General features: G+C 46.6%; 1 protein-coding gene across 1 annotated transcript in view; it reads left to right on the forward strand.

Annotated features, from left to right (window-relative positions):
* The window catches only part of wdr62 (WD repeat domain 62), a 64389-nt gene that overhangs the window by 13550 nt on the left and 35162 nt on the right, over positions 1-15677 (forward strand). The window contains 17 exon segments of the mRNA XM_070440177.1: positions 1293-1396; positions 1398-1427; positions 1556-1583; positions 1586-1624; positions 1627-1668; positions 1671-1738; positions 4462-4500; positions 4503-4643; positions 7554-7718; positions 8115-8258; positions 8397-8446; positions 9556-9608; positions 9954-9988; positions 9990-10071; positions 10558-10628; positions 11612-11646; positions 11648-11731. Of these exon segments, the coding sequence (XP_070296278.1) occupies positions 1293-1396; positions 1398-1427; positions 1556-1583; positions 1586-1624; positions 1627-1668; positions 1671-1738; positions 4462-4500; positions 4503-4643; positions 7554-7718; positions 8115-8258; positions 8397-8446; positions 9556-9608; positions 9954-9988; positions 9990-10071; positions 10558-10628; positions 11612-11646; positions 11648-11731 (1210 nt within the window).

A 15677-nucleotide genomic window follows, 5' to 3' on the forward strand; every position in this document is an offset into this window, starting at 1 on the left:
CATACTGGGGTTCAGGGGCTCATGGCTGTGGCTTCAGTCTGGAGGACAGTACTGGGGTTAGGGGTCATGGCTGTGACTTCAGTCTGGAGGACAGTACTGGGGTTAGGGGTCATGGCTGTGACTCAGTCTGGAGGACAGTACTGGGGTTTGGGGTCATGGCTGTGGCTTCAGTCTGGAGGACAGTACTGGGTTAGGGGTCATGGCTGTGACTTCAGTCTGGAGGATAGTACTGGGGTTAGGGGTCATGGCTGTGGCTGTGGCTTCAGTCTGGAGGATAAGTACTGGGGTTAGGGGTCATGGCTGTGGCTGTGGCTTCAGTCTGGAGGAAGTACTGGGTTAGGGGTCATGCTTGGCTGTGGCTTCAGTCTGGAGGACAGTACTGGGGTTAGGGTCATGCTGTGACTTCAGTCTGAGGACAGTACTGGGGTTTGGGGTCATGGCTGTGACTTCAGCTGGAGGATAGTACTGGGGTTTGGGTCATGGCTGTGACTTCAGTCTGGAGGATAGTACTGGAGTTTGGGGTCATGGCTGTGACTTCAGTCTGGAGGACAGTACTGGGGTTGGGGTCATGGCTGTGGCTTCAGTCTGGAGGACAGTACTGGGTTAGGGGTCATGGCTGTGACTTCAGTCTGGAGGATAGTACTGGGGTTAGGGGTCATGGCTGTGGCTGTGGCTTCAGTCTGGAGGATAGTACTGGGGTTAGGGGCATGGCTGTGACTTCAGTCTGGAGGACAGTACTGGGGTTTGGGGTCATGGCTGTGGACTTCAGTCTGGAGGATAGTACTGGGGTTTGGGGTCATGGCTGTGACTTCAGTCTGGAGGATAGTACTGGGGTTTGGGGTCATGGCTGTGACTTCAGCCTGGAGGATAGTACTGGGGTTTGGGTCATGGCTGTGACTTCAGTCTGGAGGATAGTACTGGGGTTAGGGGTCATGGCTGTGACTTCAGTCTGGAGGATAGTACTGGGGTTTGGGTCATGGCTGTGACTTTCAGTTCTGGAGGATAGTACTGGGGTTAGGGGTCATGGCGTGGCTGCTTGGGAAGGGGCAGGAAATCCCAGAGCCTGTACTTTTATGTCCAGACTGACTGAGTAATGTAAGTCCAAACGTTCTGCACAACAACAACATCATCAAAACAACATCCGTTATCTGTTCTGACAGCAGTCTGGTCAAAGCCGTCCACTAGAGGCCGCAAAATCCCTGTGTTACTTTAAAATAACCCGAGCTCTGTGAAACTGAAAAAAATATATCTGATTTTGTAAACCCTCTTGTCCTGTGTGTGTTTTGTAGAAGGGACGGTGATAGCGTCCAACAAGGTGTCTAGCAGAGTTCTGTCTGTCTCGTTCTCTGAAGACAACAGCTACTTCGTCACGGCAGGAAACCGACACGTCAAGTTCTTGGTACCTCGACGCCTCTAAAGAGAGACGGGTCAGGACATGTTATTATTATTAAGTTTATTTTATATATTATTTTATATGCCAATATTGTTTGTTCTCCATCCAAGTGCGTCTGAGTAATGGGTTTGATTCTGGATGTTTACTATGGCTCTCCCCCAGGTGAACAGCACGGTGCCTCTGATTGGCCGTCGGGATTGCTAGGGGATCAGAGGAACAGCATGTTCTGTGGCTGTCGTGTGGGCGGGCACAGGCCAGCAGCACCTATTGCATCACTTCTCTGGCCTGCTGTGTCAGTTCAACAGCAGGAGGATGTTGGATGCCTGGGTGGACCTCAAGGTCAGTATGACCCGACCTAAACCCCTGACCGACCTAACCCCTGACCCGCACAACCCGACCTACAACCCCTGACCCTACCTAACCCCTGACCCTACCTAACCCCTGACCCTACCTAACCCCTGACCCTACCTTAAACCCTGACGCTACCTAACCCTGACCTACCTAACCCTGACCCTACCTAACCCCTGACCCTACCTAACCCCTGACCCTACCTAACCCCTGACCCTACCTAACCCCTGACCCTACCTAACCCCTGACCCTACCTAACCCCTGACCCTCTTTCTGTCCCTATTTTGATATCTGAAATTCTCGCAACCCCAACCATGTGAGAGAAAAAAAAAACGAACATCCAATGTTAACTTGTTTTGGGGGGGGCTATGGCAGTCAATTAAAAAAAACATTACAACAGTATTATGATTGTCTTCTCAACTCACCATCACAACTTTTCATGTGAGACTATGATGCCAGTCAAATGAGTCTGACATAAGAGACATTATCTCACCACCACTAATGAGATGGGTGTGGCTTGATGTGTGTTGCGTCTCAAAGTCTAGGAGGCGTGGTCAACAGTGGCAGCAGACCCTCGTCTCTGCTGTCACATCTAACCTGGTTGGATATTTGGTTTTCAATGCAGACGAGAATCCAGCTCACACAGATCAGAGCTGGAGAAGGGTACCATGAGTTTTATGGTGCTTTCAAGAACAACTTGGAAACTGAAAAATACGAGGTCAAATCATGACATCCAGTGATCTTCAGGGCAGAAAGTCAGAGCCTAGAAAGAGGCCAGAGTTCCCAGGTTGGACGATCGGTTTAAATAGATTTTCCCGGTCAGAGCTCATCCCCCCCCCGTTTCCAGTTGTTTGAATGCGGCTTTAATGCTCAGAGGGGGAGACGGCAGGGTGTCCCCTTTGATCTAGGAACCTAAACTCGTCCCTGGTGACCCGTGAATGCGTTGTCTGCAGCATTTGGGTCACGTGTCAGCTCAATCAGCTGTTGGATTTCACTTTGCATGTCAACTGAGCCAGGATCACAGTCAAGCGGATTTGGGAAGTAGGTCCCGAAGTGCTCTGCCAAGCGTCGGTGGTGAACAGTCGTCACTCGTGTCGGACACTTTCTGATGCTGTTTTCTGAACAGCCGAGGAATGTGGCACGGTTCGCTTTTAAAAATTCTTTACTCTCAATCCACCTGATTCGGTCACACATCTGTAGAATGTTTTTTGTATTTCTCCTGCATGCTTGGTAAGGACAACACTTCCTTCCTCCTTAATGCGAAAACATTTTAACCAACCCGTCCTCCCAATCAAACCCCAAGCCTCGCCCCCCGACATGTAGAGAGAACATAAATCAATGCGTTTGGCATCTCAGCCCTCGCAACAAACGTTCATCTATTTTGAGAGCGTAAGCTGGGTAATGTTTGGTTCGTTCAGTCCGTTTTCCTCTTGATTGCTAGCAATACGTTGTTTAGCAGCGTTCTCTGATTAAAGGTGCTGATGTGTGTTTCTGTGTCTCTGCCTCCACACAGATTTCACCGTTAGCAATTGTGGCCGGTAATATCAGTCTCTGCTGTAGTGTTCAGGTTTCATAGCTTTTCCCATGATCTAAGAGTTTGAATTTATTATCATTTAGATTAAGGTTAATATCAGTCTCTGCTGTAGTGTGTTTTCATAGCTCATGATCTAAAAGCTCTGTTGAATTTGATCTTTTTTAGATTTGAATTTATTATCATTTAGATTAATTTTAACCACATTACAATGATTTAGAGATACGAAGATTATATACAGGCATACATACAGTGCATTCCTAAAGTATTCAGACCCATTGACTTCTTACRTTACAGCCTTATTCTAAAATGGATTAAATTGTTTTACCCCTCRTCAATCTACACGTAATATCCCATAATGACGAAGCAAAAACAGGTTTTTGAGCGCTCAGGACTTMGTCAAGGATCTCTCTGTACTTTTCTCCGTTCATCTTTCCCTCGATCCTGACTAGTCTCCCAGTCCCTGCCGCTGAAAAACATCCCCCACAGCATGATGCTGCCACCACCATGCTTCACCGTAGGGATGGTGCCAGGTTTCCTTCAGATGTGACGCTTGGCATTCAGAGAATATAATGGACAATTCCTTCGACCTCATGGCTTGGTTTTGCTCTGACATGCACTGTCAACTGTGGGACCTTTATATATAGACAGGTGTGTGCCTTTCCAATCATGTCCAATCAATTGAATTTACCACAGGTGGACTCCAATCAAGTTGTAGAAACATCTCAAGGATGATCAATGGAAACAGGATGCACCTGAGCTAAATTTAGATTCTCATAGCAAAGGGTCTGAATACTTATGTAAATAAGGTATTTCTGTAATTTTTTAAAATAAATTAGCAAAAAATGTCTAAACCTGTTTTTGCTTTCATTATTGGATATTGTGTGTAGATGAGGGGGAACAATAATGTAATCCATTTTAGACTAAGGCTGTAACGTAAAAACATGGGGGAAAGGGGATGGGATCTTGAATACTTCCTGTGATTTGTGCTTTTCCCCGGATTTTGGAAACTCCCACGACCCCATTTTCATATCAGGCGACCCCACATGGGGTTGCGACCCTATTTTGGGAATCGCTGTCTTAACCCTCTTAACTCTCTCTCGCTCTGTGTCTCTCTCTCTGTGTCTCTCTCTCTGTCTCTGTCTGTCTGTCTGTCTCTCTCTGTCTCTGTCTCTCTCTCTCCAGACACCTTGCTCGCTGTCTGTCGGTGAATGAAGTGTTTATCTTCTCTGTGGCTGTGCAGATGGTACCGTCCGACTCTTCAGCCCCCAGAACCTTCATTACATCACCACGTTGCACCGGCCACACTGCCTGGGAGTGGACATCACACAGGGCCTTCAGCCAGGTAAAGTATTGCTGATTGCTCATTTGGTTGCAGGACATTACATGCATCATGTCCGGTTGTTTTAGTTTATTTTTATGTGTCACACAGAAAAGAGGGACGGACAGAGATGCTCAAATGACACACGTTACAAGATGAAACTCAGACAGAAGAGACATTAGTCCTAGTGATACCTCCGTCATTTTACAGATCAGACAGGAAGAGACATTAGTCCTAGTGATACTCCTCATTACAGATTCAGACAGGAAGAGACATTAGTCCTAGTGATACTCCTCGTTACAGATCAGACAGGAAGAGACATTAGTCCTAGTGATACTCCTCATTACAGATCAACAGGAAGAGACATTAGTCCTAGTATACTCCTCATTACAATCAGACAGGAAGAGACATTAGTCCTAGTGATACTCCTCTTACAGATCAGACAGGAAGAGACATTAGTCCTAGTGATACTCCTCATTACAGATCAGACAGGAAGAGACATTAGTCCTAGTGATACTCCTCATTACAGATCAGACAGGAAGAGACATTAGTCCTAGTGATATCCTCGATACAGATCAGACAGGAAGAGAACATTATCCTAGTGTACTCCTCATTACAGAATCAGACAGGAAGAGACATTAGTCCTAGTGATACTCCTCGTTACAGATCGACAGAGAAGAGCATTATGTCCTTAGCTGATACTCCTCATTACAGATCAGACAGGAAGAGACATTTAGTCCTAGTGATACTCTTTACAGATCAGACAGGAAGAGACATTAGTCCTAGTGATACTCCTCATTACAGATCAGACAGGAAGAGACATTAGTCCTAGTGATACTCCTCATTACAGATCAGACAGGAAGAGACATTAGTCCTAGTGATACTCCTCATTACAGATCAGACAGGAAGAGACATTTAGTCCTAGTGATACTCCTCATTTACAGATCAGACAGGAAGAGACATTAGTCCTAGTGATACTCCTCATTACAGATCAGACAGGAAGAGACATTAGTCCTAGTGATACTCCTCATTACAGATCAGACAGGAAGAGACATTAGTCCTAGTGATACTCCTCATTACAGATGGAAACGCAGACAGGAAGAGACGTTAGTCCTAGTGGATACTCCTCATTACAGATCAGACAGGAAGAGACATTAGTCCTAGTGATACTCCTCATTACAGATCAGACAGGAAGAGACATTGTCCTAGTGATACTCCTCATTACAAGATCAGACAGAGAGAGACGTTATAGTCCTAGTGATACTCCTCATTACAGATCAGACAGGAAGAGACATTAGTCCTAGTGATACTCCTCGTTACAGATCAGACAGGAAGAGACATTAGCCTAGTGATACTCCTCATTACAGATCAGACAGGAAGAGACATTAGTCCTAGTGATACTCCTCGCTTGACAGATCAGACAGGAAGAGACATTAGTCCTAGTGATACTCCTCATTACAGATCAGACAGGAAGAGACGTAGTTCCTAGGTGTTACTCCTCGTTTACAGATCAGACAGGAAGAGACATTAGTCCTAGTGATACTCCTCGTTACAGATCAGACAGGAAGAGACATTAGTCCTAGTGATTCTCCTCATTACAGATCAGACAGGAAGAGACGTTAGTCCTAGTGATTCTCTCATTACAGATCAGACAGGAAGAGACGTTAGTCCTAGTGATTCTCCTCATTACAGATCAGACAGGAGAGACATTAGTCCTGGTGATTCTCCTCATTACAGATCAGACAGGAAGAGACGTTAGTCCTAGTGATACTCCTCGTTACAGATCAGACAGGAAGAGACATTAGTCCTATGATACTCCTCATTACAGATCAGACAGGAAGAGACATTAGTCTAGTGATACTCCTCATTACAGATGAAACGCGACAGGAAGAGACGTTAGTCTAGTGATCTCCTCATTACAGATCAGACAGGAAGAGACATTAGTCCTAGTGATACTCCTCTTACAGATCAGACAGGAAGAGACATTAGTCCTATTGATACTCCTCATTACAGATCAGACAGGAAGAGACAGTTAAGTTCCTAGTGATATTCCTCATTACAGATCAGACAGGAAGAGACATTAGTCCTAGTGATACTCCTCATTACAGATCAGACAGGAAGAGACATTAGGTCCTGTATGATACTCCTCATTACAGATGAAACCAGGACAGGAAGAGACATTAGTCCTAGTGATACTCCTCATTACAGATCAGACAGGAAGAGACATTAGTCCTAGTGATCCTCCTATTACAGATCAGACAGGAAGAGACATTAGTCCTAGTGATACTCCTCAGTACAGATCAGACAGGAAGAGACATTAGTCCTAGTGATTCTCCTCATTACAGATCAGACAGGAAGAGACGATCAGGTGAATCAGGAAACTGAAGCTTTGCACTCAGTCGTATGAACAGTGGATGCTTCAGTGCCTGGAGCCAGTTAAGAATGAAAAGCGCTGCATGGTCAATCCAACGTCTGCATTGACCGTGAAGAATTTACGGCGATACGGCCTCTGCAGAAGTCCGTACATTCGTACGTCTTGCGCTTTGCGGAGCAGGGCAGTTGTGAAGTAAGTTGTCAAGGAAGTGAGTTTGTGTTTTATACAGGACCTCCCCGCCCTCCACCTACCATCAACCGATCATGTCAATGCGGAGCTATACGGAGCCCTCGGCGGCGTTAAAACGTTTGCGAGGTTCACAGCGATGGGGGTACAGAGCTCAATTTGACATCTGCAAGCGTCCGGAGGCTCCAAAATTGCGTGACACCTTCCATACGGATTCTACGATCCACATGTTTCGGACCATTTTCGGGTCTTAGCACAACAGTCGTCCCAGTGTCTGGACACCRGAGAAGCATGACGATATTGGTCTGTTTTTTTAGATTGGATTAGAATAATGTTTTGTTTTTTCTTCCCTGATTTTCTCCTGACTCTTTACAGGCATCTGTTTGTTGCCGACCCCAAGGCAGAATACCCAGACACCCTAGCCTTGACCTTTGACCCTGTAACCCGTCACCTGACCTGTGTGTACAACGACCACAGCGTGTATGTCTGGGACGTCCGTGACATCAAGAATGTAGGGAAGGTCTACTCTGCCCTCTACCACAGCGGCTGTGTCTGGAGTCTAGAGGTGTGTGTGCTGTCTTTGTTGTTGAGACTCAGGCATTTTCTGTATCATATGGATGGATGGAGACAATTGTAGCCTCTCTACTGTATATAGCCTCTCTACTGTATATAGCCACGCTACTGTATATAGCCTGTCTTTTTACTGTTTTATTTCTTTACTTAGCTATTGTTCACCTAATACCTTTTTGCACTATTGGTTAGAGCCTGTAAGTAAGCAATTCACTGTAAGGTCTACTACACCTGTTGTATTTGACGCATGTGACAAATACACTTTTATTTTATTTGGAATTGCGCTATGTTTCTGCCCATTTTTACAAAAGTTCTAAAATGCAAGGCTACTTCCTGGAAAATGKCGCATCACTTTCCTAGCATATTACTTTTTCGTTTATTTTAAATTTAGACATACCCTGACATGGATCTGTCCCGTTCCTGTCTGCCTCCTGGATCTTTCCTCACCTGCTCTTCAGACAACACCATCCGGCTGTGGCACAGCGACCCGGGACTGGTGCAGGGAACCGGCTACCTGCGCAATGTCTACAGCCACGTGAGTCTCAATGCAACCGGCCAGGACCCCCGTCCAACCTGCCAATGTCACGGCATTGTTCATTCTGAGTCTTGGTTTACAAATGACTACCCACACATAGTGGTTTTATCTGTTCTGTCCGTCTGTGTGCCGGTCCAGGATCTGTTGAGGATTGTGTACGTGGGGGAGGACACGATCCGGAGACGGGGGTCCTGACCCGGGAGACGGGGGCGGGGTTCTGACCCCGGGGGGGCGGGTCCGGAGACGGGGGGGTCCTGACCGGGGGAGACGTGGGCGGGTTCTGACCCCGGGGGGCGGGGTCCGAGAGACGGGCGGGGTTCTGACCCGGGGGGGGGGGGGCGAATTCTGACCCTACGGAGACGGGGCGGGTTCTGACCCCGGAAGACCAGGAGTTTTTTCCCCTGACTACCTCAAGGTTGAAGATACCCAGGTTAGGACAAGTAATGCTTTAGAAAATAAACAGCGTCATTGATGACTAGCTTAGCTGGTCCCTTAGTTTAGAATTCTTCTTCGTGTTTCTACCACTGCATTGCTGCTGTTTGGGGGTTTAGGCTGGGTTTCTGTACAGCACTTTGAGATATCAGCTGATGTAAGAAGGACTTTATAAACAAATGGGATTGATTCTCATTTATGGTCTCTAGCCCAACCGCTCACAGATACAGTGCTGGTAGCCCAGTCTACATTATGACAATTATGGATAAAAGGGAGAATATTTGTCAAACGGCAGTCGAGCATCGTGTCACCAGGATAAGACCCTCTATTTATTGGGAAGGGCATCAAGATCACAGTCCTGTGAAGTTCATCAATGTATTTAATCAAGCCTAATAAACGGCATGGTTTCCTGATTGGTAGTGGGACGACCACACACCGTAATCATCAACTAATAAACGGCATGGTTTCCTGATTGGTAGTGGACGACACACACCGTATCATCACTAATAAACGGCATGGTTTCCTGATGGTAGTGGGACGACACACACACGTATCATCAATAATAAACGGCATGGTTTCCTGATTGGTAGTGGGAACGACCACACACCATATCATCACTAATAAAACGGCATGGTTTCCTGATTGGTAGTGCGGACGACCACACACCGTATCATCACTAATAAACGCATGCGTTTCTATTGGATAGTGGACGACCACACACGATCTCACTAATAAACGATTGGTTCCTATGGTAGGGGACGACCAACAGCCGTATCATCACTATAAACGCATGGTTTCCTGAGTTGGTAGTGGGACGACACACACCGTATCATCACTAATAAACGGCATGGTTTCCTATTGGTAGTGGGACGACCACACACCATATCATCACTAATAACGGCATGGTTTTCCTGATTGGTAACGTGGGAACGCACACACCGTATCATCATAATAAACGCCATGCGTTTCCTGATGGTAGTGGGACGGACCACACACCATAACGATCCACTAAATAAACGGCTTGGTTTCCTGATCAATATCTGACGTCATAAATGCGTTTCCACCGCCATTTCCCGCGTAATCGATTTTTACAGACACCAAAGATCCTGCGCTGTCTAACAAACATCTGTCTGCATTTATACAATTGTACCGACACTTCCTGTTTCCATCACAGCTGTCATATTGTTTGTTTGTTTGTATACGGTATGGACAGTGGATGGAAAGGTGGTCTGTGTTTTTTACGGTGAACGTGTTTGTGTTCAGGTCTTCACCTGCTGGCATCGGCCAGTCGAGACCGGTCTGATCCACATCTTCAACATGGAGAGGAGCTACAGTCTGGAGCAGACCGTCTATGACCACTCTGCCTCACAACCGCTATCAAGTCACTGGTAACCCACACACACACCACACACACACACACACACACACAACACAACAACACACACGGAGAGAACACACACACACACACACACGGAGAACACATGACACCACACACACACACACACCGGAGGACACACACACACACACACACACGGAGAACCACGACACAACACACCACAGCCACCACACACAACGGAGGACACACACACACACACACACACGGAGGACACACACACAACACACACACACGGAGACACACGCACACACACACACACACAAACACACGGAGGACACACAACACACACCACCACACCGAGGACACACACACACACACACCACACGGAGACACCACACGGAGAACACACACACACACACCGTAGAGAAGGAGACAAAACCCAAACCGACAACTTGCATGATATTATGGGGGGGAGGCTGGGGAAAGAGACCTCTAACTAGGTGTTTGTCGGCCCGTTTTCTGTGTTTGTAGTGTTCAGCCCAGAGGTCCTCATGGTGAGCTGTGGTGCTGATAAGAGTATCTACTTCGCCACCGCTGAACAGGTGAACTTTCTATTACCCTCTAACCTCTCTATATAATATATACCCTCTCATTTACCCTCTATCTCTATATAATATATGTCCCCTCTATTTACCCTCTTACCCTCTCTATATAATATATGCCCTCTCTATTACCTCTACCCTCTCATATAATATATACCTCTCTATTTACCCTCTACCCTCTCTATATAATATATACCCTCTCCATTTAACCCTCTACCCTCTCTATATAATCTATACCCTCTCTATTACCCTCTACCCTTCTCTTATATATATATATACCCCTCTCTATGACCCTCTACCTCTCTCTATATAATATATACCCTCTCTATTACCCTCTACCCTCTCTAATATAATATATACCCTCTCTATTGACCCTACCCTCTCTATTAATATATACCCTCTCTATTGTCCCTCTACCCTCTCTATATAATATATACCCTCTCTATTGATCTCCCCTCTATATATATTACCCTCTCTATTGACCCCTCTATAAATATATACCCTCTCTATTGACCCTCATCATATAATATATACCCTCTCTATTGACCCTCTCTATATAATATATTACCCTCTCTAACTTGACCCTCTTCTATATAATATATAACCCTCTCTATTTACCCTCTCATATATATATACCCTCTCTAATACCCTCTCTATAATATATACCTCTCTATTACCCTCTCTATATAATATATACCCTCTCTATTTACCCTCTCTATATAATATCCTCTCTATTTACCCTCTCTATATAATATATACCTCTACTATTACCCTCTCTAATTATATATATCTCTTATGTACCTCTCTATATAAAATCCTCTCTATATAATATAAGTCTGAATGGTTCAAATAAAATGTATAAAAATGCATTCAGTTTGAATTGCAGCATTAAACCACCTCTGGTCTCTCTCCCTCCCTCTCTGTCCCTCCCTCTCTGACCCTCCCTCCCCTCTTCTGTCTCCCTCCCTCTCTGTCTCCTCCAGTCTTCGGAGGGGCTGAACTTTGCCCGTAGTCACCAGTAGTAGAAAGACCACTTTGTATGATATGGACCTGGACGCTACTCACACACACACCGCCATCGCCTGCCAGGACAGAATATCAGGGTACACTCACACCGCCATCGCCTGCCAGGACAGGAATATCAGGTACACACACACCGCCATCGCCTGCCAGGACAGGAATATCAGGTACACACACACCGCCATCGCCTGCAGGACAGGAATATCAGGCACACACACACCGCCATCGCCTGCCAGGACAGGAATATCAGGTACACACACACCGCCATCGCCTGCCAGGACAGGAATATCAGGACCACTCACACCGCCATCGCCTGCCAGGACAGGAATATCAGGTACACACACACCGCCATCGCCTGCCAGACAGGAATATCAGGTACACACACACCGCCATCGCCTGCCAGGACAGAATATCAGGTACACACACACCGCCATCGCCTCCAGGACAGGAATATCAGGTACACACACACCGCCATCGCTGCAGGACAGGAATATCAGGTACACAACACACCGCCATCGCCTGCCAGGACAGGAATATCAGTACACACACACCGCCATCGCCTGCCAGGACAGCTAATCAGGTACACATCGCCTGCCAGGACAGGAATATCAGGTACACACACACCGCCATCGCCTGCCAGGACAGGAATGTCAGGTACACACAACAACCGCCAATCGCCTGCCAGGAACAGGAATATCAGGTACACACACACCGCCATCACCTGCCAGGACAGGAATATCAGTACACACACACCGCCATCGCCTGCCAGGACCAGAACTTTTGAGAGGGAGATTTGAGAACGTGATCCTGAGGTAACGCGTGTTTCGTAGCGAGAAGCGATGACAAAATTTTAAAGTTCTATTTTAAATATATAGTTCTTATTATCAGATACAGGATAAACACATTTCATGCAATTTTACTACACTTTGACTGAGACATTAGCAGAATATTTTGATACAATAAATTACAGGTAACCTACTCTGACACTGACAAACAACCAATACAACCAATGTTGTCCAATAATAGACCAATGAAAGGAGACTGTTGTCCATATAATAGACCAATGAGAAGGGGAGACTGTTGTCCATATAATAGACAATGAGAAAGAGGAGGACTGTTGTCCATATAATAAGACCAATGAGAAAGGGAGACTGTTGTCCATATAATAGACCAATGAGAAGGGAGAGACTGTTGTCCATAATAATAGACCAATGAGAAGGGAGCCTGCTTTGTCCAAAAAAATAGACCAATGAGAAGGAGAGAACACTATGTGCCATTATAATAGACCAATGAGAAGGGAGAGACACAAAATAATATGACGTCCATCTCAAGTGGAGGAGAAATTTGTGTCCAAAAACAAGAGTGCCACAACAATAGTGAATAGGTCAGTACCACTGCTTACCAATACATAGCCTATTCTGCTGTACCAATACGATAGGCCTGATGCTCTCTGCTGTACAATACGATAAGCCTGAGCTTTCTGCTTGGTACCAAACGATAGCCTGATGGCTCTCGCTGGTACCCAATACGATAGCCTATGCTCTCTGCTGCGTACCAATACGATAGGCCTGATGCCTCTCTGCCATAATAGCTATGTCTCGCGGTACCATAAGATAGGCCCTGATGCTCTCTGCTGGTACCAATAAGATAGGCCTGACTCTCTGCGCGTACCAATACGATAGCCTTATGACCTCTCTGCGTTACCAATACGATAGGCCTGATGCTCTCTGCTGGTACCAATACGATAGGCCTGATGCTCTCTGCTGGTACCAAGTACGATAGGCCCTGATGCTCTCTGCTGGTACCAATACGATAGGCCTGATGCTCTCTGCTGGTACCAATACGCATAGCCTGATGCTCTCTGCTGGTACCAATACGATAGGCCTATAGCCTGATGCTTCCTCTGCTGGTACCAATACGATAGGCCTGATGCTCTCTGCTGGTACCAATACGATAGGCCTGATGCTCTCTGCTGGTACCAATACGATAGGCCTGATGCTCTCTCTGGTACCAATACGATAGGCCTGATGCTCTCTGCTGGTACCAATACGATAGGCCTGATGCTCTCTGCATGGTACCATACGATAGGCTGATGCTCTCTGCTGCGTACCAATACGATAGGCCCTGATCTCTCTGCTGGTACCAATACGATAGGCTATAGCCTGATGCTCTCTGCCTGGTACCAATAAGATAGGCCTGATGCTCTCTGCGTACCAATACGATAGGCCTGATGCTCTGCTGGTACCATACGATAGGCCTGATGCTCTCTGCTGGTACCAATAAGATAGGCTATAGGCCTGATGCTCTCTGCTGGTACCAATAAGATAGCCTGATGCTCTCTGTGTACCAATAAGATAGGCCTGATGCTCTGCTGGTACCTAGAAGATAGGCATGATGCTCTCTGCTGGTACCAATAAGATAGGCCTGATGCTCTCTGCTGTACCAATAAGATAGGCCTGATGCTCTGCTGGTACCAATAATAGCCTGATGCTCTCTTGCTGGTACCAATACGATAGCTATAGGCCTGATGCTCTCTGCTGGTACCAATACGATAGGCCTGATGCTCTCTTGGCTGTACATAAGATAGGCCTGATGCTCTCTGCTGGTACCAATAGATAGGCCTGATGCTCTCTGCTGGTACCAATAAGATAGGCCTGATGCTCTCTGCTGGTACCAATAAGATAGGCCTGATGCTCTCTGCTTGGTACCAATAAGAGCCTGATGCTGTCTGCTGTACCAATAAGAGGCCTGATGCTGTCTGCTGGTACCAATAAGAGCCTGATGCTGTCTCTGGTACCAAATAGATAGGCCTGATGCTCTCTGCTGGTACCAATAAGAGGCCTGATGCTGTCTGCTGGTACCAATAAGATACTAAGGCCTGATGCTCTTGCTGGTACCAATACGATAGGCCTGATGCTCTGCTCTGGTACCAATAAGATAGGCCTGATGCTCTCTGCTGGTACCAATACGATTAGGCCTGATATGCTCTCTGCTGGTACCAATAAGATAGGCTATAGGCCTGATGCTCTCTGCTGTACCAATACGATAGGCCTGATGCGCTCTGCTGGTACCAATTACGATAGGCTATAGGCCTGATGCTCTTGTCTGGTACCATAAGAATAGGCATAGGCCTGATGCTCTCTTGCTGGTACCAATAAGATAGGCCTGATGGCTCTCTGCTGGTACCAATAAGATAGCCTGATGCTCTTGGCTGCTACCAATAAGATAGGCCTGATGCTCTCTGCTGGTACCAATAAAGGATAGGCCTGATTGCTCTCTGCTGGTACCAATACGATAGCCTGATGCTCTGCGAGTACCCAATAAGATAGGCCTGATGCGCTCTGCTGGTACCAATACGATAGGCCTGATGCTCTCTGCTGGTAGTAATACGATAGGCTATAGGCTGATGCTCTGCTGCGTACCAATAAGATTAGGCCTGATGCTCTCTGCTGGACCAATACGATAGCCTGATGCCTCTCTGCTGGTACCAATACGATAGGCCTGATGCTCTCTGCTGGTACCAATAAGATAGGCTATAGCTGATGCTCTCTGCTGGTAACAATACGATAGGCCCTGAATGCTGCTTCTCCTGGTACCAATACGATAGGCCTGATTGCTCTCTGCTGGTACCAATACGATAGGCCTATTAGGCCTGATGCTCTCTGCTGGTACCAATACGGGATAGGCCTGATGCTCTCTGCTGCTACCGAATACGATAGGCCTGATGCTCTCTGCTGGTACCAATACGATAGGCCTGATGCTCTCTGCTGCGTACCAAATACTATAGGCCTGGATGCCTTCTGGCTCGGTACCAATACGATAGGCATAGCCTGATGCTGCTCTGCTGTACCAATACGATAGGCTCGATGCCTCTCCTGCTGGTACCAATAAGATAGGCCTGATGCTCTCTGCTGGTACCAAGATATAAGGCGATAGGCCTGATGCTCTCTGCTGGTACCAATAAGATAGGCCTGATGTCTCTGGTGTACCAATAAGATAGGCCTGATGCTCTCTGCGGGTAGTAATAAG

The sequence above is a fragment of the Salvelinus sp. IW2-2015 genome, unplaced genomic scaffold, assembly GCF_002910315.2.
Source record: "Salvelinus sp. IW2-2015 unplaced genomic scaffold, ASM291031v2 Un_scaffold2286, whole genome shotgun sequence".
Taxonomy (NCBI): domain Eukaryota; kingdom Metazoa; phylum Chordata; class Actinopteri; order Salmoniformes; family Salmonidae; genus Salvelinus; species Salvelinus sp. IW2-2015.